This window comes from Gobius niger (genome assembly GCF_951799975.1).
Source record: "Gobius niger genome assembly, chromosome: 10".
In the NCBI taxonomy this organism is placed as follows: domain Eukaryota; kingdom Metazoa; phylum Chordata; class Actinopteri; order Gobiiformes; family Gobiidae; genus Gobius; species Gobius niger.
The window spans coordinates 1,232,160-1,254,919 of NC_136861.1; the positions used below are offsets into that span (position 1 = coordinate 1,232,160).

At 46.0% G+C, this 22,760-nt stretch overlaps 1 protein-coding gene across 1 annotated transcript in view; it reads left to right on the forward strand.

The window, feature by feature from the left end:
- LOC306969739 (uncharacterized protein) overlaps positions 1-11,789 on the forward strand; it is a 78,705-nt gene extending 66,916 nt beyond the window's left edge. Inside the window, exons 7-13 of the mRNA XM_079565443.1 lie at positions 3,184-3,265; positions 4,886-5,023; positions 6,362-6,479; positions 6,555-6,650; positions 8,371-8,467; positions 8,637-8,688; positions 11,584-11,789. Coding sequence (XP_079421569.1) covers positions 3,184-3,265; positions 4,886-5,023; positions 6,362-6,479; positions 6,555-6,650; positions 8,371-8,467; positions 8,637-8,688; positions 11,584-11,734 — 734 coding nt within the window. The 3' untranslated portion in view covers positions 11,735-11,789. The remainder of the gene's footprint in view (positions 1-3,183; positions 3,266-4,885; positions 5,024-6,361; positions 6,480-6,554; positions 6,651-8,370; positions 8,468-8,636; positions 8,689-11,583) is intronic.
- Positions 11,790-22,760: the final 10,971 nt, after the last annotated feature.

Genomic DNA, 22,760 nt, shown 5'->3' on the forward strand with positions numbered 1-22,760 from the left:
TTACTGCACCATCAGACACAGTGAGTAGAACATCATCACTATTACTGCACCATCAGACACAGTGAGGAGAACATCATCACTATTACTGCACCATCAGACACAGTGAGGAGAACATCATCACTATTACTGCACCATCAGACACAGTGAGGAGAACATCATCACTATTAATGCACCATCAGCCACAGTGAGGAGAACATCATCACTATTAATGCACCATCAGACACAGTGAGGAGAACATCATCACTATTACTGCACCATCAGCCACAGTGAGGAGAACATCATCACTATTACTGCACCAGCCACAGTGAGGAGAACATCATCACTATTACTGCACCATCAGACACAGTGAGGAGAACATCATCACTATTACTGCACCATCAGACACAGTGAGGAGAACATCATCACTATTACTGCACCATCAGCCACAGTGAGGAGAACATCATCACTATTACTGCACCATCAGACACAGTGAGGAGAACATCATCACTATTACTGCACCATCAGACACAGTGAGGAGAACATCATCACTATTACTGCACCATCAGACACAGTGAGGAGAACATCATCACTATTACTGCACCATCAGACACAGTGAGGAGAACATCATCACTATTACTGCACCATCAGACTCAGTGAGGAGAACATCATCACTATTACTGCACCATCAGCCACAGTGAGGAGAACATCATCACTATTACTGCACCATCCAAGTCAGACACAGTGAGGAGAACATCATCACTATTACTGCACCATCAGCCACAGTGAGGAGAACATCATCACTATTACTGCACCATCAGCCACAGTGAGGAGAACATCATCACTATTACTGCACCATCAGACACAGTGAGTATTTGTCCTCCAGGCTCAGCTCTCTGTGGTTCATCCATTTCCTTCTGCTTGAGATGTTTCTGTTTGACATCTCTGTAGAAAGTTCTTCACTTTTCCTCACCTCGCAGCTTTTTTGAAGTGGATTGAGGCCATATTTAGACTTTCAGACTAAACCTGAGCGAGGCCTATGAACCTGTGCAGAGCGTTCGATGACAGAGTTTATGAAACTGTCACTGAGCGCTCACACATGCGCGCACTCTCGTGCACACCCCCACACACACTCCCCCACACTCTCCGCCTGAAGAAGTGTCTTAAAAAGGCAAAGAATGTGTTTTACTGCCGGGCCCGGTCATCCTAACGCTGTGCTTCAGACTGTGCACAGATGTTCAGAGGACAGTGTGTGGGACAGTGTGGAGACATGTCCCAGCCCTGATGGGGAGGGACAGGGTCTTCCACATGGGTGCCATGGACTCACCTGTATGAAGTCAGACTCCCATAGTGTCTCATTCACTCCAACACAGTGTTTGTTAGTGCTTTGTCGGTGAGCTCATGAGAAAAGAAAACAGCGCTTGTAATGATTCTGTTTTTGTTTAAAGGCACACTGCGTAATATTTTGGACTATACCGTTGCCATCAACACAAAGCATGCTCTCAGTGACCAGCTTGACACAGAAAATCCTATTTTTGCAGTGAATAATCAAAGAATGGATCTGGATTAGGGCCAAACCTGTTTAAGGCGAGACACTGCAGGTGAATAGAGAAAAAATGTATATTTACAGATATCAATTTGAAACTTTTGCTGTCGATCACTGGCATAAATGTGAGAAAAAAATACATTGCAAGTTTTCTGTTATTTTATCTTTTCATATCAGAACAAGGTGTTTTATGCCTAAAAATGCCCCAAATTTCCTGTCTTTTCGGCGACGAAATCTGAATAATGGACAGAGCTGCATTCAAATGTGTGGTTTCATTTTATTGATAAATGAGTTACCAAGACTTTCTCAGAGGGGATTTGGGATTTCTTCTTTAGTTTTAAAATAAGCTGTTTTTTAGTGGGAAAAATCCCTCTGAAAAAATCTTCCAAATATTGTTCAGTCCGAGGCTGGAAAATGTGAAGTTTTTAGGTCCGACTGACGTGGACATAGTGTCGCCACAATGACAGAAAAATGTGTTTGGAGAAAAAGACCCTTGAAATTGTGTTCTCCCATACAAGTCTATGGGGGATCATTGATTCAGCGCAATATTTAAACATGTTATTGTGAAGATTAGGCATATTTTCTGTTTCCGAGTGAAAGCTTGTATGTTCAGAGACCAATTTGGCCCAAAACCTGAAAACTGAAAAAAATTCGTTTTGCCTGTAGTGTCTCCCCTTAACTCTCAATTCTACTGACTTCAGTCGACATCTCCATGGAAACGAGTTGGAGACGTTAAGCTATAGTCATGTTTTAGCAGAGGCGAACCGCTCAGCACAAAAGCACATGTTTGTTTGAGGTATTTTTCAATGGTGAAAATATCCATCAGAAAAGAAATGCTTGTATTTCCGTTTTGTTTATTGGGTGAAATCTTACGCGGTGTAGCTTTAACGATGGCACAATGGCTCTCACAGCAGGTCCAGGTGAGGCCTTTCTGTGTGGAGTTCGCATGTTCGCATGTGTAGGTTTCCTCAGGGTGCTCTGGTGTCCCCTTCTCGTAAAAACATGTACAATAGGTTAGTCCCCCAGCCAGGTGATTCTGACAATAGGCTACATGCACATACGGGTCACGTGACTCCCGAGCGGATCCTCAGGAGGCGCTGCTCTTCCTGTCTCCTGAGTAGCATCAGCTCATGACACGGTTTTGGAGTGAATCGGACACTCTGAGGGGCTAACTTCACACAGGACATGAGCACACATCATTACAGAGATGTCCAGGAGAACACTGAGACGTCCTCCTCACAGGGCACTGGGACGTCCTCCTCACAGGGCACTGGGACGTCCTCCTCACAGGGCACTGGGACGTCCTCCTCACAGGGCACTGGGACAGACCCGTCACTTCTCTGAACATATCCAGACCAGAGCAGCAGATTCCTGAGTGTTGACTCAGCCCGTGGCCCCGAGTGTGAGGCCCCTACAGTCTGAGGGCCCTCTGTAAAGTGAACACTGTTATTATGTAAGAGTAACTGCTTTGTAAAGACTGTTCAGGTCTTACAAGGGTTTATTAGACAGTACAGTGACTGGAAACCATTAGGGAGGGAAAACTTTATACTACTCAGCTACTGCTACTACTACTACTACTACTGCTACTACTGCTTCATCTGTAACTGCTACTACTACTGGTGTTGCTCGTATCCTTTGACAGTTTGTTCTGTGTTGTGCAGTGATTGAGGAGAAGGGGGTGAAGATGAAGCTGACGGTGGTGGACACTCCAGGCTTTGGAGATCACATCAACAACAACAACTGGTGAGAGCCTGAGCACCCACACTGAGCACCCACACTGAGCACCCACACTGAGCACCCACACCGAGCGCCCACACCGAGCGCCCACACCGAGCGCCCACACCGAGCACCCACACCGAGCACCCACACCGAGCACCCACACTGAGCACCCACACTGAGCACCCACACTGAGCACAGCGACTCTGCTGTCACAGCCTCAGAAACCCCCCAGGCAGTGCAGAGCTGCTGCCATTGTGTTGCTTTCTGTGTGTTGTGTGTAACTTTCATCTTGAGAATGGTACTTGTGTCCCAAAGCGGACGTCCTCATGTGCATGAACCTGATGTGGATCTTTCACTGAGGGTTTGCCCACAGATTCCTCCCAGGGTCAGGAAGGAGGAGCCCGTTCATTTAAAGCAGACATATCATGTAAAGGTGACATTTTAAGGCAGTGTGGCTCTGCAGGGGCTTCTCTGGTGCTGTTTCCGCTGATGTCCAGACCCTGTCCTGCTGCTCTTCAGTGCAAACACCACGAGTGGAGACATGGGGGGGTCACAGGGACTGTTTCTGTCAACTATAACTATAACCTGAGCATCATGTCTCATTCACACAGGTTTGACTGATCCTGGCCGATTTTCAAGAACAATATATATTAACAATATATGTTATAACGTATTCTGTTTGTCCAATCAGAGTACTGTATTCTGAATACTTGGAATACTTTATAAACTAATTCACCACAAATTAGGGACACAAAAGGATTTGGGCAAATGCACACACATGTGCATTGCCTACATCTTGATCTCATTTAGGAGGAACAGTCGTTTCTCAATAATATTTTGCAATAGGAGGCTAACATGTAATGATTACTGGGATGTATTCCTTTTATTTTAGGAAAGGGACAGTGTTTTAAATACTCTAAAATGTAAGAGTAACTGTACCAGAATACAGTTAGTTAGAATGAGTGTTCTAAATGCATGTATTCTGTTGCCACCCAACACTGGGGCTGGGAAACCACTGGCCACGATTATACAACTAAAGACAAGTCGTAAAAGCATGTCCATCATGTACTATCAGAGAAGAATTTTATATATATAGACTAATATTCTAAAACCACAGAGAGTCCTCATGACTTTTTCTTCCAGAAGAACACTTTCAGTTGAAAACAAATGTTGTGACTTGAAAGGAAAGTCAAACGTTCATGTTATTTCTCCCAGTCATCCCTAAGACCCATGCCTTCATTGTAACTTTCACTTTATACTTCAGGGCAAGTATCTCGCATGGTTTTGTCTTTAAACCCAAATCATGGGGATTTCTGACTGGACAACGATCAGCTGATGTGCTTTGGAATCGAAACAGACAACTTAAATGTGATTCAAAGGTTTTTGTAACTGTGACAGTAGATTTGTAACATTGAACCATGTTCTTCATGTGTGTGGGCACAAATGGGAAATGTTTATGAAAGGATTAACACATAAACTTCTGCCATTAATGTTACAATGAACAAATATAAACAGCAAGACATCAGCCCTTTTTGAGCTGAGAAAGTGGACGTTCTCATCAGTGTGTGAAAGATGTTTTATTCCCGTGTCCCTCTGAATGTGTCACTGTGTGGTGTTTACGTGTCCGCTCTGCTCGTGTTGCAGTTGGGAGCCCATCGTGTCCTATGTGAACGAGCAGTACGAGCGCTACCTCAGGGAGGAGCTCAACGTCACGCGGAAACCACGCATTCCCGACACCAGGGTGCACTGCTGCGTCTACTTCCTCCCCCCCACAGGACACAGGTCTGACCCCCACACATCACTGTATCACCTGACCCCCCAGGACTCAGGTCTGACCCCCCAGGACACAGGTCTGACCCCCCCACATCACTGTATCACCTGACCCCTCACATCACTGTATCACCTGACCCCCAGGACACAGGTCTGACCCCCCTCACATCACTGTATCACCTGACCCCCCAGGACACAGGTCTGACCCCCCTCACATCACTGTATCACCTGACCCCCCAGGACACAGGTCTGACCCCCCTCACATCACTGTATCACCTGACCCCCCAGGCCACAGGTCTGACCCCCTCACATCACTGTATCACTTGACCCCCCAGGACACAGGTCTGACCCCCCAGGCCACAGGTCTGACTCCCTCACATCACTGTATCACCTGACCCCCCAGGACACAGGTCTGACCCCCCAGGACACAGGTCTGACCCCCTCACATCACTGTATCACCTGACCCCCCACAGGACACAGGTCTGACCCCCTCACATCACTGTATCACCTGACCCCCCAGGACACAGGTCTGACCCCCTCACATCACTTTTATCACTTGACCCCCCAGGACACAGGTCTGACCCCCTCACATCACTGTATCACCTGACCCCCCACAGGACACAGGTCTGACCCCCTCACATCACTGTATCACCTGACCCCCCAGGACACAGGTCTGACCCCCTCACATCACTTTTATCACTTGACCCCCCAGGACACAGGTCTGACCCCCCAGGCCACAGGTCTGACCCCCTCACATCACTGTATCACCTGACCCCAGGACACAGGTCTGACCCCCTCACATCACTGTATCATCTGACCCCCAGGACACAGGTTTGACCCCCTCAACACATCACTGTATCACCTGACCCCCAGGACACAGGTCTGACCCCCTCACATCACTGTATCATCTGACCCCCACAGGACACAGGTCTGACCCCCTCACATCATTGTATCATCTGACCCCCCAGGACACAGGTTTGACCCCCTCAACACATCACTGTATCACCTGACCCCCAGGACACAGGTCTGACCCCCTCACATCACTGTATCATCTGACCCCCACAGGACACAGGTCTGACCCCCTCACATCACTGTATCACCTGACCCCCTCACATCACCTGACCCCCCAGGACACAGGTCTGACCCCCTCACATCACTGTATCACCTGACCCCCAGGACACAGGTCTGACCCCCTCACATCACTGTATCACATGACCCCCCAGGACACAGGTCTGACCCCCCAGGCCACAGGTCTGACCCCCCAGGACACAGGTCTGACCCCCTCACATCACTGTATCACCTGAGCCAGGCTGTTACCTCCCTCCTGATGGTGTCCTGCTGCTGTTGTAGGTTACGCTCCATAGACGTGGAGTTCATGAAACACTTGGGCAGCATCGTTAGCATCGTGCCGGTCATCGCTAAAGCAGACACGCTGACCCTGGACGAGAGGCTGGACTTCAAACACCGGGTGGGTCCTCTTTACCCGTTCTGTCAATCCCCTGCAGCCGTGTGTGAGAACGCTAACATGTCTGCCCCGGGACAGATCCGGCAGGACCTAGCGGCTAACGGCATCCAGGTGTACCCTCAGAAACGGTACGACGAGGACCCAGAGGAGCGCCTCCTCAACTCCAGCATCCGGGTGAGGAAACCCAAAGCAGGTCGAACTTACTGAGTGAGGCCTTTAGAATCATTCTTCAGAAAAAGACGATCATTGTACCAGAGATTTCTTTCATCCAACTGGCTAACTCTGTGAGCTAGGCTTATTCTGCAAAGTCTGGCTCATGTGTTAGCATTTGAGTTTTATAAAGCTGGCTTAGTTACTTCGTTGGATATTTAGCCAGAGAACCTATCACACACAGAGTCAAACCATGATTTATTGATAAGCTAAATAATCATTTCATATTTTAAGGTGCATTGTGGAACTTTTTATGCAATAAGGAAAATGTACAGTGGGAACCAGATGTTTACATACACTTTATGGAAAGGCACATCTTTTTTCCTCATTTTTTTTTTTTTTAATGTTTTTGTTCCTTTTTCCAAAGTCAGAGGTTTACATACACTAAGATTACTATACCTTGAAGCAATTTGGGAAAGATGACGATGTCATGACCTTGGAAGCACAAGTCTGGTTCATCCTTGGTGTCATTTCTAGACACTTGAAGGTTCAGGTTCATTGGTTAAAACAATGATGTAAATGTCCAATCATCATACAGATCAGAAAGAAGATCTGTGTCAGAGATGAACGTGCTGTGTCTGAAATGTGAAGATCAACCCAAGAACAAAAGACCTGGTGAAGATGCTGAACCTGTAAGAGTTTGTCATTATCCAGAGTGAAACAAGTCCTGCACCGACATAAGCTGAGAGGGAACTCTACAGGAAGAAGCTCTGACTCCAAAAGAAACATGAAAAAGACAGTTTGGAGTTTGAACTACATTTTTGGAGAGATATCAAGTGGTCTGATGGAGAACTTTTTTTTTTTTTAATCATCGTCACGTTTATAGGAAAAGCCTGAGAACACCATCCCAAATTTGAAATATGGGGGGCAGCATCATGCTGTGGGGTTGTTTTGCTGTGGGAGGGACTGGTGCACTTCACTAATAGATAACTTCAAGACATCAGCAGGAAGGTAAAGCTTGGGCACAGATGGGTCCAAATGGACAATGACCCAAAGCAAACTGACAAACTGGCTACAAAGTGACTTAAGGACAAAACAAAATAGTTTTGAAGTGGTCATCAAAACACAATCCAGCAGAGCTGTAAAGGCATAGGCACACAAGGTGGTCTACAAATGTGTCTCAGTTACACCAGTTCTGTTTGGACGAATGGACCAAAACTCATCCAACTATTGTGAGAAGTTTGTGGAAGGAAATCCTAAACAATTGGACCAAAATATACAGTTTAAAGGCAATTCTACCAAACATTAATGAAATGTATGTAAACTTTTGGTTTTGTAAAAGGTAACATAAAACCGTGTAGAAAATTCGCTCTCTCGCACCGGTGGGGCAGATAGTAGAGCGCCTGTCGTTGTGTCCTTGGGCAAGACACTTCATCCACCTTGCCTCCATGAATGGGTGACTGGTTCAGTTCGAATCAAATAACATATGCACAATGCGACCTCTGCTGGGCACAAGCTGCAATTGCACAATCCCCCAGGTAACCACCAGCCATCACTCTTTTCAACTAAACACACATTTGCTTTTGTTTTCTGCATGCATTATGTGACATATAGGTATTTTTCATAAAAGTTCTTTAATGCACCTTTATCCTCTTAACCCCCATCTGAACTGAGCAAAATCAATGCCTTGTCACACTCCTCTTTCACTTAGCTTTTCTTGAGCCAGATGTGTGTGTGTGTGCAGGAGTGCATCCCCTTCGCTGTGGTGGGCACTGACAGAGAGCACCAGGTCAACGGGCACAAGGTCCTGGGACGCAAGACCAAGTGGGGCATTATCGAAGGTACGCTCACTCACTGGACTGTCCTAGGTGTCTGCAGTGCAGGGGTTTCCAGAGATTTGGAAATATCATTTAAACTGGGTTATGTCATTTACAGTTGGGGGAGGGCAGCCTGAAAGGTTTTGCCAAAGCCAGTAAACCTTTTCTGACATGTCCCTGTGTGTTTCCACAGTCGAAAACATCGCTCACTGTGAGTTCTCCCACCTCCGAGATCTGCTCATCAGGTCAGTGCCACGGCTCAGTACTAAAGCTCGTTCCTCTGTCTGTGGGACAGGTCTCTGTACACTCCCTGTACCCGCTGACTGAGGCTCGTTCCTCTGTGTCTGCGGGACAGGTCTCTGTGCACTCCCTGTACCCGCTGACTAAAGCTCGCTCCTCTGTGTCTGCGGGACAGGTCTCTGTGCACTCCCTGTACCCGCTGACTAAAGCTCGCTCCTCTGTGTCTTTGCGGGACAGGTCTCTGTACACTCCCTGTACCCGCTGACTAAGGCTCGCTCCTCTGTGTCTGCGGGACAGGTCTCTGTGCACTCCCTGTACCCGCTGACTAAGGCTCGTTCCTCTGTGTGTTTGCGGGACAGGTCTCTGTACACTCCTTGTCTCCGCTGACTAAAGCTCGTTCCTCTGTGTGTTTGCGGGACAGGTCTCTGTACACTCCCTGTACCCGCTGACTAAGCTTGTTCCTCTGTGTCTGCGGGACAGGTCTCTGTACACTCCCTGTACCCGCTGACTAAGGCTCGTTCCTCTGTGTCTGCGGGACAGGTCTCTGTACACTCCCTGTACCCGCTGACTAAGGCTCGTTCCTCTGTGTCTGTGGGACAGGTCTCTGTACACTCCCTGTACCCGCTGACTAAAGCTCGCTCCTCTGTGTCTGCGGGACAGGTCTCTGTACACTCCCTGTACCCGCTGACTAAGGCTCGTTCCTCTGTGTCTGCGGGACAGGTCTCTGTACACTCCCTGTACCCGCTGACTAAGGCTCGTTCCTCTGTGTCTGCGGGACAGGTCTCTGTACACTCCCTGTACCCGCTGACTAAGGCTCGTTCCTCTGTGTCTGCGGGACAGGTCTCTGTACACTCCCTGTACCCGCTGACTAAAGCTCGTTCCTCTGTGTCTGCGGGACAGGTCTCTGTACACTCCCTGTACCCGCTGACTAAGCTTGTTCCTCTGTGTCTGCGGGACAGGTCTCTGTACACTCCCTGTACCCGCTGACTAAGGCTCGTTCCTCTGTGTCTGTGGGACAGGTCTCTGTACACTCCCTGTACCCGCTGACTAAAGCTCGCTCCTCTGTGTCTGCGGGACAGGTCTCTGTACACTCCCTGTACCCGCTGACTAAAGCTCGCTCCTCTGTGTCTGCGGGACAGGTCTCTGTACACTCCCTGTACCCGCTGACTGAGGCTCGTTCCTCTGTGTCTTTGCGGGACAGGTCTCTGTACACTCCCTGTACCCGCTGACTAAGGCTCGCTCCTCTGTGTCTGTGGGACAGGTCTCTGTACACTCCCTGTACCCGCTGACTAAAGTTCGTTCCTCTGTGTCTTTGCGGGACAGGTCTCTGTACACTCCCTGTACCCGCTGACTAAAGCTCGTTCCTCTGTGTCTTTGCGGGACAGGTCTCTGTACACTCCCTGTACCCGCTGACTAAAGTTCGTTCCTCTGTGTCTTTGCGGGACAGGTCTCTGTACACTCCCTGTACCCGCTGACTGAGGCTCGTTCCTCTGTGTCTTTGCGGGACAGGTCTCTGTACACTCCCTGTACCCGCTGACTAAGGCTCGCTCCTCTGTGTCTGTGGGACAGGTCTCTGTACACTCCCTGTACCCGCTGACTAAAGCTCGTTCCTCTGTGTCTTTGCGGGACAGGTCTCTGTACACTCCCTGTACCCGCTGACTAAAGCTCGCTCCTCTGTGTCTTTGCGGGACAGGTCTCTGTACACTCCCTGTACCCGCTGACTAAGGCTCGCTCCTCTGTGTCTGCGGGACAGGTCTCTGTGCACTCCCTGTACCCGCTGACTAAAGCTCGTTCCTCTGTGTCTGTGGGACAGGTCTCTGTACACTCCCTGTACCCGCTGACTAAAGCTCGTTCCTCTGTGTCTTTGCGGGACAGGTCTCTGTACACTCCCTGTACCCGCTGACTAAGGCTCGTTCCTCTGTGTCTGTGGGACAGGTCTCTGTACACTCCCTGTACCCGCTGACTAAAGCTCGCTCCTCTGTGTCTGCGGGACAGGTCTCTGTACACTCCCTGTACCCGCTGACTAAAGCTCGTTCCTCTGTGTCTGTGGGACAGGTCTCTGTACACTCCCTGTACCCGCTGACTAAGCTCGTTCCTCTGTGTCTGTGGGACAGGTCTCTGTACACTCCCTGTACCCGCTGACTAAAGCTCGTTCCTCTGTGTCTGTGGGACAGGTCTCTGTACTCTCCCTGTACCCGCTGACTAAAGCTCGTTCCTCTGTGTCTGCGGGACAGGTCTCTGTACACTCCCTGTACCCGCTGACTGAGGCTCGTTCCTCTGTGTCTGTGGGACAGGTCTCTGTACACTCCCTGTACCCGCTGACTAAAGCTCGTTCCTCTGTGTGTTTGCGGGACAGGTCTCTGTACACTCCCTGTACCCGCTGACTAAGGCTCGTTCCTCTGTGTCTGTGGGACAGGTCTCTGTACACTCCCTGTACCCGCTGACTAAGGCTCGTTCCTCTGTGTCTGTGGGACAGGTCTCTGTACACTCCCTGTACCCGCTGACTAAAGCTCGTTCCTCTGTGTCTGCGGGACAGGTCTCTGTACTCCCTGTACCCGCTGACTAAGGCTCGTTCCTCTGTGTCTGTGGGACAGGTCTCTGTACACTCCCTGTACCCGCTGACTAAAGCTCGCTCCTCTGTGTCTGCGGGACAGGTCTCTGTACACTCCCTGTACCCGCTGACTAAAGCTCGTTCCTCTGTGTCTTTGCGGGACAGGTCTCTGTACACTCCCTGTACCCGCTGACTAAAGCTCGTTCCTCTGTGTCTGTGGGACAGGTCTCTGTACTCTCCCTGTACCCGCTGACTAAAGCTCGTTCCTCTGTGTCTTTGCGGGACAGGTCTCTGTACACTCCCTGTACCCGCTGACTAAAGCTCGTTCCTCTGTGTCTTTGCGGGACAGGTCTCACCTCCAGGACCTGAAGGACGTCACCCATAACGTCCTGTACGAGACATACCGCGTCTGCAGACTCAACCAGGCCAACGTGGACTTCAGCCAGCTGGACTCCCCCCTCTTCACCCCCGACAGATGTGACGGCGAGAGCCAGCTGTGACCAGGCCCTCAGTGACTCTCCGTGTTTGATTCCGCCCCCTCACCGCTCTGGGCCAATGAGACGGCTGAAATCTAGACGTGTATTTGACTCAAATACAGAACCCCGAGAAGGGGAGAGGAACAAAGTGATTCACCAGCCAGCCTTTGCTCCTCAAAGTCACCGGCTGAGCCCATTGACCCCCAACAGTCCCGTCCCACTTCAGGGCTTCTGCCGGGGTCCCATTCATTTTTCACTTTTCAAACATTCAAATATTCAGAGTTTAAAAGCAGCTATGTGCTAACTCATACAGACACACATTTAAAACTGAACATTCATCTACAACTTTATAAACAGGAACATTCTAAAAGCATTCCACAGTATTTTCATGTATTTAGTGTGAGTCAAAAATGTGAAGTATCCCCATCATGTGCAGTAGTTAGTGCAGAGCTGATCAGCCAAACTTTTAAACACTTCATATTTGAATTTCTTGAAGTCAGTGCAGTACAGGTACACCTGACACCCAGAGATCTTTAATCAAACTCTACAGGACAGGGCCACAGTCATACGTTTGAACCAATGGCATTTCTGGCGGCCATCTTGTGCCTGGCCCTTCTAACCCAGAGTAATGTAAGCAAATGGAAACACTTATATCCTTCAGTCTTGATCTATTTGGAGTTATTTCACGACTCTTTGATCATTGTGACTGACCGTATGTCAGATTTTAGAGGAGGCTCAGACTTTAGCTCCGTTTGTTCATGGATTTTCCTCAAACTCTTCAAATCATTCACATCTATTTAGATCAAATATTACATTTGTTTCAGAACAAACACATGGCATCGGGGTCAGCCTCGCTGGCCAGTCACAAGATGGCCGCCACGTTCGCTACATCAGCGAGTGTCATGTCCGATCTAGAGTTTTATGAAAGATCTTTGGTGACCCCACCCTGTGACCCCGCCCCTGTGACCCCAGGTGACCACCCGGCTCATGCCATGCCCACGCCCCCTCTGTTACCCCGCCTTCTTCAGTGCTCTGGGCCAATCAACATAGAGAGAGAGAGACACATATGATCCCGCTCACTGCGACTCTTTGGACCAATCAGAGCCGAGACCCCCAGGACTGTTCAGTACTTCCACTTTAGGGGAGGGGTATGGTAGCCTGGCGAGTCCAGAATGATCCCCCTCTGTGTGTGGAACACGGGGATCAGTCTTTGCCACATGAAAGTCCCTCATTAACAATGTACGGACGGCCTATCCCTCAACAAGGGCCTTTCTCACCGGCCTGGAGACTAGCTGGAGACGAGAGTCTTGGTGAAAACAAATAGGTCCCATTTCAGCAGAGTCTCCACATGGTCCCAGAGAGGTCTACGTGGTCTAAACACTATTTTGTTGTCCTCAACCGGTGAGGCGTTTCGGTGACGTCCCTGCAATGTGTCCGAGACCTGTCAGAGACCAAGGAGAGCTCAAAGAGGCGTATGGAGTCTCAGGTAAGACAGCAATGGAGACAATCGAGCCTGTCTGTTTCACCGAGACTACCAGGAGACTCGCCTTATCTCGGAGACATCTCTGTGACCAGCGCCAACTCCAGTCTCCAACTAGTCTCCAGTCCAGTGATATAATCCTTTAATGACCAAAAACACATCAACAGTAGTTGAGTTTTGTGAGTTCTAATCCTGAACTGTTAATAACCCTTTGCTGATTGGTTCCTCCGCTTCCTGTTCGCTCACGTATGACCTGCTCTGGAAATGTAGTTGATGCCGACTCTGATCATGGAAAATGTTTCCCCCTTTTTTATTATGTGCATAGTTAGTAGTAATTGTGCTGTTCTTTTTGTACATTTAATAGAGATATTTTTAAAAATGTTTGATAAATAGATTTGTTTAAAGAGCAGCGGACACAAGAGCCGGGATCGAACCAACCGTGCTGAGCCCGGGACACTGTCCTCCTGAGCCTCAGGCCCGGGACACTGTCCTCCTGAGCCTCAGGCCCGGGACACTGTCCTCCTGAGCCTCAGGTCCGGGACGCTGTCCTGCTGAGCCTCAGGCCCGGGACACTGTCCTCCTGAGCCTCAGGCGCGGGACACTGTCCTCCTGAGCCTCAGGTCGGGACACTGTCCTCCTGAGCCTCAGGTCCGGGACACTGTCGACAGTTTAAAGGAGAAGTGCTGCAGGTGATGAGGTCATTTAGAGCCTTTTTCAACTTTTGATTATTCACAGAAATCTGAATAATATATAATATATAATAATGAATATATATAATGTAATTGGAATAAAAACAGCATCATCATATTTCAAATTGATATCTGTAAAGAATGTTTTACCTTGTTCACCTTCAGCGTCTCGCCTTTAAAAGTTACTAAGATCAAATAAAGTGATGGTCGGCCTCGGAGACTGTATTATGGGATGTGTACTGACTGAAATATCTGTGTGCTCTTTGATTAAATTCATGTCTTTTGTAATTACAGACAGATTAAATACTTATCGGCTACTGAGTGTGTGTGTGCGTTATTGTTCCACATCCGACCTGCACTTCAGAGACGTAATGAAAAAGACAGAGGTGATTTTATTGTCAGTGGAAAAGGTGAGTTGAAGAAGCTAATGTATCATTTAAATATGACGTATTTGAATCTGTAGTAAACCCATAAGGGAGAATTGTTTTCATTTACAAGCATCATAATCAAATCAAATGTTCTCTGAGGAGTGAAGCACTGGAGCTGACTCTAACACTGCTCCAGAACACTTCACTACTAAGGAAAAGAGTGCCATCTTTTGGCCGTGGGGAGAAGTGCGTCTCTTTGGAACATCAGGGTTTATATGGGCAGCAGTAAGTCAAATGTAATGCCTTTCAATCATATTTCATTGCTCAAATACCATGTTTTTTAAGGCCACACAAGGTCAATATTCGCATGTTTCTAAAGACAAGGACATTTACAAGGTTTAAATCAAACAGGAGGAATCTTCCACTCCAGGAAACAGATTTGATGCTCGTTTGAACGGCGTGTCAGGCCTTCATTTTGCCATGATTAGTGTGGTCACTCTGAATGCCCCACAGAAGCCTGCACATGTGTCCATGGCCTTGGCCGGAGTCACTCGCTCTGACACAGACTGGGGTGACTCAAACGCCATGACCAACAGTAATGCATTAGATCTTCATTTTTTTCCACCTCCAAACCACTCGGGTTCCGGAAGTGAAATTCCCTTTGAGACGGTTGCGTTCACGTGACATCTGTTGAAAGTTGAGACGATGCAGGTAAGAATTCTACGACAGTAACTATGGTAAATGTCCAAAAGCAAATATTTTGTCTTCTATGTTGAGTGTCTTCCCTGTCAACACTTCTTGTGTGTCCGAGGGGCGACTGAGAGTACCGGTCAGTTATCATGGACTTTGTGGACTAGGGGGGGGGGGGGAACACCAGCAAGACCAAGGAGATGGTGATGGACTTCAGGAGGAAGACACTACCACGCACACCACTGAACATCCAGGGGGAGGACACTGAGGAGGGGGACAGTTTCAAGTACCTGAGTGTTCACCTCAACAATAAACTGGACTGGTCCCACAACACCAACTCCCTGTACAAGAAGGGCCAGTCGCCTCCACCTTCTGAGGAGACTGAGGTCCTTCTGAGGAGACTGAGGTCCTTCTGAGGAGACTGAGGTCCTTCTGAGGAGACTGAGGTCCTTCTGAGGAGACTGAGGTCCTTCGAAGTGAGGCCTCTGCTCAGGACTTTGTATGACTCTGTGGTGGCCTCTGCTCTCCACTACGCTGCCGTGTGCTGGGCCCCGGGTCGCACAGAGCGGAACAAGAACAGACTGAACAAGCAGGTCAGGAGGGCCAGCTCTGGACTCTGTGGAGGAGGTGAGGGACAGGAGGGTATTACGTCACCTCCATCACAACACCTCCCACCCACTGCATGGGACTGTAGAGAAGCTGAGCAGCTCTCTCAGTGGGAGGCTGAGGCACCTTCAGTGCAAGAAGGAGTCCTTCATCCCCACTGCTGTTAGTAATAAGTACATTTCTCCATTAAATCAAGATCAATAAAGGCTATCTTATCTTAGCTTATAAACGAATGTCCCATGATGTTCTTCTGAAGGTCCTGTAGTGGTAACAGTTTTCACAAACATGTGTGTGATGTTGGTCAGTAGAAAGGACTTCCAGCCACAAGATGAATATGACACTTTTGTGAATTCAATCACGTCCATTTGTCCATTTTCTTTTGGGAGATTTCTTACATAAGCTGTTTCTGGACCTTGCCCTCCATCTGAGATCATGATCATTCTAGAACATGAACATGACCACACTTCCCATTCGCTTCTGTTCTGTCAGCGTCACGAGCTACGTTTTCAAAAATCAATAGACTTGGAAAACAAATACTAAAAAGTCCCTAAAAACGACTCCTCTTTTGGATGTGACTGAATGATTTTTGGTGAAAAACCTTGATTTGACTTTTTAGAATATGGTTCCTAAATGTTCTGCCACTGTTGTCCACAGCTGTAAACATTTTTTGTAAATTTGTATTTCATATTTTTCACTTTATACTTTTTTAATCCACTTCAGGTCTGCATAAAACTACAACATTTCGAAAATATATCAAGACATTTAATCCTTTAATGGTTAATAAAAAAATAAAAAAAAAGAACAAAAAAGACCCCACAAAATGGCACATTTTCCATATTAAAAATGAGTTTGTCTTTAACATTTTAAAATGCCCTTGGGTTTGTCACAGATCAGTAACTTTGGTCCTCTGATCACAAGAAAGTACAAATAATCCAAATGTACTAGTGTGACGGCAGAGCGGTTAAAAAGTGAATAACAATAAAAACAGTAGTTCCTGATCTCTGACATGCCTGAGGGGGGTTTTCATTTGTAAATCCAATTTCAGCACAAAATGTTTGTTGCCAGTTTTTAAAATTGGCTATAAAATTATTACATTTATGTGAAGAAAAATATGCCAATATTTTTTACAGTATAGTCAAAAAAGTGTGATATTAGAGCGATGTTTTCTAATGGAACACAAGGGACATTCCTCACCTGTAACATTCTAAATGAAAAAATACCATGTGTACCAAAGTATTTAAGAACGTTCCCCCTGCTCTGGGTCACTTACACAGTCCAGTAACCAGGTAACCTCCACTACAGGTCAAACAGACCTAATTAACCCCCGCCCAGATTAAACCCAGGGCCAAACTATACCCGGGGGTATAAAATAGCCTAGGCTAGACTGTACCCCCTGGGCCAGAATACCCCTGTCTACCTTGGATGTTACTGTTTTGATCTCACAGTGGTTTTTGTTTTATTGGTTTGTTCTCACTAAATCACCATTAAGGAGAAGAAAGAAAAATGCATGACGTTTTCAGAGATTTTGTGATAAAAAAAAGTTTGACATTGATTTGACTTTAGAAATGTGAACATTGGTAATAACATAATATAGGCCTAGCTGTTAACATTGCACATGTCAACTTTGTCTGCCTTGAATTACCCTAATAACTATAAGGCATTGAAAGTCCTCCGTTTGATGACGCTTAACATTGGTTTTGCGCGTTGTCGTTTTTTCTTTGATTGACAACACCAGCTCGTGATCGTCCCTCGATGAACGGAGCCAACTGACTTTAAAACTCTGAAACACAAGCTTTTTTCAAATCTAAAATGACTTAGCAAAAACTGATACGTGCTATTTAAAACAACGGGTATAGTCCAAATGGGGGGTGTACTCTGGCCTGCTGCACCGGTGCTGAGAACAAGGATGAGCCGGAGCGTGTCCCAGTAAAGTGTTTATTTGCTGCGTCTGTAAAGTTGTGCTGTACAGGGCTGTACCAAAGGCCGATGGAGTCAGACAGAGGAGATGATGGTGGAGATACAGTGAGCAGAAGTAAACACACACATGAAGACCACCTGAGGAAGACCTGAGCGCGCAGTGTGACCACAACACCAAGCAGACCGCAGACTTAGTAAAACAACACGGAAAACTGTCCAAATCAAAGCAGTGGGACAAATCTGTTCAAGCTACCACTTTACGGTTAACACTAACTTGTTTTGTTTTTGTGTTTGAACGTCAAATATTGCTTTAGCTAATGTTACTCTATGGATATTGTCACCTGTTATCAACAAAATGGCCGGTTTGGGAGTGCATGTGACCCATCAGACACACACTTTGCTAAAACATAGGTTTATACTTAATATTTAGTTTCAAAAACATGTTTAATTTGAGCGTTTTTGTGATGTTTAGTTTCACTTCCTTATCGGACACTGACAGGAAGTGACATAGTTAGCAGCAACAGTTTTAAACTGTTGCCGTGCCGACCAAGTTATGTCAATGGAGTAGGGGATAACTGCAGACCCGGAGCCGAGACGGAAACACCGTGAAGCGAATCCACCGTGATAGTGCGCCCTCTGCTGGTAACGACGGATACACGACGGTATTCGGTCTTGGGAAGATTGATTTGATCAACTCCGAGTGTAATCCCAATCACATGCTACCCAAAAAATGCCATTGCAGGCTGTAAAGTAAATATATAATTTATTCATAAAGATGTATTAAGGGCACCTTGTACTTTCTGTGGCAAATTATTGCGTATTTTAATTTTAAAGAATCTTGGCCTGGACACTCTGGAGATTTTTAATCTCAACGAGTTTTATCCTGATGCTGGAGGACAAATATAATTTAAAAAAGTTATGGTACCGTTATTAATGGCACATTGTTACATGTATCTGTCATTCCAGACTAGTTTTGACCGTAGTATTATTATTATCATTATTAGCCCAGAATTACAACATTTGATTTTTACACATTAATGACATCAGTGTGGATCTTTTGTTTTGTGAAGTTGAGGAATTCAACAGCAGATGCTAGCAAACATTATTAACCCAATGATTTCTCACCTTTCTTTACTGATTACAGCAATATAAATGATATTTTGTTCCAAAATATTGTCTCTGTCCCTTATTGAACAAATGAAGGCACTGTCCTACAAAATACAATGAAATACTGCAGTAAAACTGCATAAAATAACCCAAATAATATGTAAACTAAGTTACATGTCATTACTAAATGACACAAAATAATTCCAACAATACAACTGTAAAACATGAGCTAAATACAGTCGTATATCCGTCTTTACCAGCAGAGGGCGCACTATCACGGTGGATTCCTTTTCACAGTAGATCTGACTTGGCTCCGGCTCTGCAGGTATCCATTATTGTGTCATTGGGAAATGGAACTTTACCTCTATCTATGTCACTTCCTGTCAGTAGCTTAAAAAAAACAAAAACACTTTTTCTTCAACTTCATTAAAATTGCTGTTGAACTAAAATGATCATTATTCCTTACAGCAGATGTAATCAATCTAAATAAGTGGTAAAAACCTGTCATATGCACTTTAACCAAAGAGGACAGAGATGATGAAGGAAAAGTGAATCAGAACAGGTGGAGGACTTTGGTGCGTGGAGCAGACTGCATGTTCCGGAAGCTTCCATTAAAGTCTTTGTTCATTACACAAACATGGCCCTTATGTTTTTGTACAAAATGTAAACATTCTATGCTGTGATACGGTCCCTTTGAGGGCCCCGCATCACATGACCACACTGTCAGGTGCTCAGAGCCCATGATGAACACAATCTGAGGGCCTCAGATCATGTGACCGAAGCTTGAGCCCCCCCGACATAGACATCAATAGAGAGTTCAATGCATAAGTATAACCTGATGTGGTCTCTGTTTAATGACAACGTGCTGTAACGGGACAGTGCTGTGTTTTGTTTTGATCACTGACAATCGTTACATGTTTGTGACGTCATTGGAGACGCCATGTTGAATGATCAGACACACCACGCCGTGTGAAGCGTGTGTCGACGTCAGGTGACTTGTACTCATCGTAGATTCAAGTACAAATTCACAAATCACTGTAGAACATGACCTGCACTTGTTAGCATTGTTAGCATTAGCCAATCAGATGAACACATTTGTGCTGCACGATTGTCGGCAGAAGCACAATCGTCACAATGAAATTCAGTCATCGAGTCATTGGTAAAATGATCTCTCATTCACAGTCTGTTATGCTAACGGTTAGCCTAGCTAGATGCTGCAGCTCCTCCTCCCGTCCATAGTCTGTAGATCGGATGGACAGAGGGAGGTGTGGCTTTCCACATCGCGGTCAGCACAGGCCAAAAGAAGCTCATTCATGCGAGCCATGTGGCCATGTTTTTGTTGGCACTTCCATATTTAGACAGAAGTGAAAATAAAGTTGAAATGATCAAATTGGACGATGTGCGCGTTAAACAATCACGTGGAGGTCATTGAGAGGAGAAAGTCCATTAGAGCGAGGTGCTTCTGGTGCTGACCAAGCTCCGCCCCCAGCTAATCGTATACGTCCATCCAATCTACGATCTAAACTCTCGGACGTTTCTACCGGACAAACCCATCAGCATCAAGTGAGGAGAGTTGTATAATTGTTGTGGAACTAGCACACGCTCATTTCTTTTGCTGTAGATTGTGCTTACTCCAACAATCATGCATTGCACCACGCCTTTAACTAAGCTAACCTCCACTTTATTGTTAGCTTGGGCAAACTGTTAGCATTGACGTGGCATCACACCAAAACAAATAATCTACTGATGTCTATGGCCCCAGATCACATGATCACAGCCTGCGGGCCCTGGACACATGACCACAGGGGGGCGCCTGCACTGTGAGTGGCATTACGAGCAGAGAAGGAAAACACAGATGACACAAACAGCACATGGTTTTGTGTTAGCATGTTACACCCATGTGGAACGGGCGCAGTACCAATCCCGTTTTTGGCTCTGAAAAGAAAAAGAAAAAAGAAAGAATGCTTTTCAGGGCTCAAACATTCTGCACACAATCCCTTCCCTTCAATAAATACAAGCGCTTTGCTTCGTTTTTTTTTAAATAAGACACAAATCAATGTCAATAAATAACTTAAATAAATAGAGGTATGTACAATGAGCAAAGAAACACTGGAACCATGCACAGTCCGCCGCGGCCCCTGGGAGCCCGCACTGCTGCTGTTTGGCACTGAGTAACACTGGCCTGGTCCCAGGGGGCTACAGAGGGCCCCCAGCTCAGCCTGTGGATGTCTCTCCTGGATGTGCATCAACAACAGCGCCTTTAACTGATGCAGCTCTGAATGTAAGAGTTTATATTGTTTTATTCAATAAATTAGATAATGATATTCCCATCTTTTTTACATGATATTTTGTTTTTTAAAAATACTATGTTTTTCCACAATATCTCTATTTATTATAATTTTACAAGATTATGTCATGTTTTTACAAGCTCTCATGTATTTAGTTTTAAACATGAATAAGAGCGTTTTAAAAAAAAATATCTACCAGCCGTAGATCATTCTTCTAGATGCAGAACAAATGTTTCTGTCACATTTTTACCAGACTTGTATATACAAGAGAATGGAAGGTTTCATCTTGTAACAACACAACAGGATCTTGAAAAAAAAAAGGATATGTAGGCCTACAATGGTATATATTTACATCATTTCATAATAAATTGCTATCACATTAAAACATGATAATATCCTATTTTTCAAACGGAACATGACGCAGTTTAGATTAAAGCCAGATATGAATGGTGCAATGTGTTCTAACAGTAGCAGTAATCGGGTCAAGGATGTTTTAAGTGTTCAGAAGCGAAACTACAGCCATCGCTAACGTTAGCTTCCTGGTTAGCATTGTCTGTTTTTGAAGTATTTATGGGCTGCTGAACCACTTTGCTCCTCTCTATGTCTTTATTTTGTAGAAAAATAAATTCATAATTCAGCCTTTGTTAAGGTCATGGTGGAGAAATGAGAGAAAGTTCAGTTTAATCCACTCTTTGTTTAGAAAATTATTCAACCAGGTCTAAGCTATTCTTCACTGAAAATTAAGTACTGGCGCTCACGGAGCTAGCATAGCCACATCGTGCAATGAGCCAACAGTAGTAGTAGTAGTGGTAGAACTAGCAGTAGTCACAGTAACAGCAGTAGTAGTAGTAGTAGTAGTAGTAGTAGTAGTAGTAGTGGCCTGGTTTGTTTCCTACATTAGCACGATCCCCACAGACATCCATAGACTGGGCTGGGCCTCCTCCGCTCCTTCCGGGACCTTTCCCCAGCACACATCGAGAGACTGGAACGCCCGAAAAAATTGGAAAAATCTAAAGCGAAAGGCGAAAGTGTCCCATCTTGGTGAGGACTTGTCACGCGCTTCAAGTCCGCACTCAAACGCAACGTGAAGAAAAAGCAAAGTCCGTTCTTGTCCAAAATATTCAAAATATGAAGATCAATAAATAAGTCACAGACACATTCCTGGCAAAGAGCGTACTCCACACGGCGTCAAATCAAAGGTGTATCAAAAAGCAGAGCCAATACTGAAGGAGCTGTAAACATGATCTGTTCATAGTTTTCGGTCACATCACTTGAAAGGAAGTAACCATGGCGACACACTGTATACATAATACAAAATTAAATAAACTATTAAGTTAGCGGGCCTTCAGTCTGTGAGTGTAGCAAATTGCCAGAAACCAAAAGCTAGTGAGTCTAAAAGTGCATATGACGTGTTTTCATGTCTGTCGTATTATCACTCGCTGATGGGAAATGCTTCAAAACAATGATATTTGTCAATTCATCTTTGAAAAACAAAGTAGCCAATCCCAGTTCTAAACCACTAGTGACAAAAGAAGAGTTCCAGAGCCCATGTTTAGAACTGGGTCTTGCTCGTGGCCCTTATGTACAGTATGGTTATTATGGAGTAATTACCTCTTCTCATGTCACTTCTTCAAATAAGCAAATACTATGTAGAACCAAAACTGTCAAACAGAGAGAAAGTCTGTCATATGCACTTCAGTGCTGCTCCTTTCTGATGTGTGTCTCTGAACTGACTGTTGTGTGTTGTTTGTTGCTGGAGAGGTGTTGTGTGTTCTGTATTGCATTGTGTGTTGTTTATTGTATAGTGTGTTGTGTGTTGTTTATTGTATAGTGTGTTGTGTGTTGTTTATTGTATAGTGTGTTGTGTGTTGTTTATTGTATTGTGTGTTGTATGTTGTGTGTCTT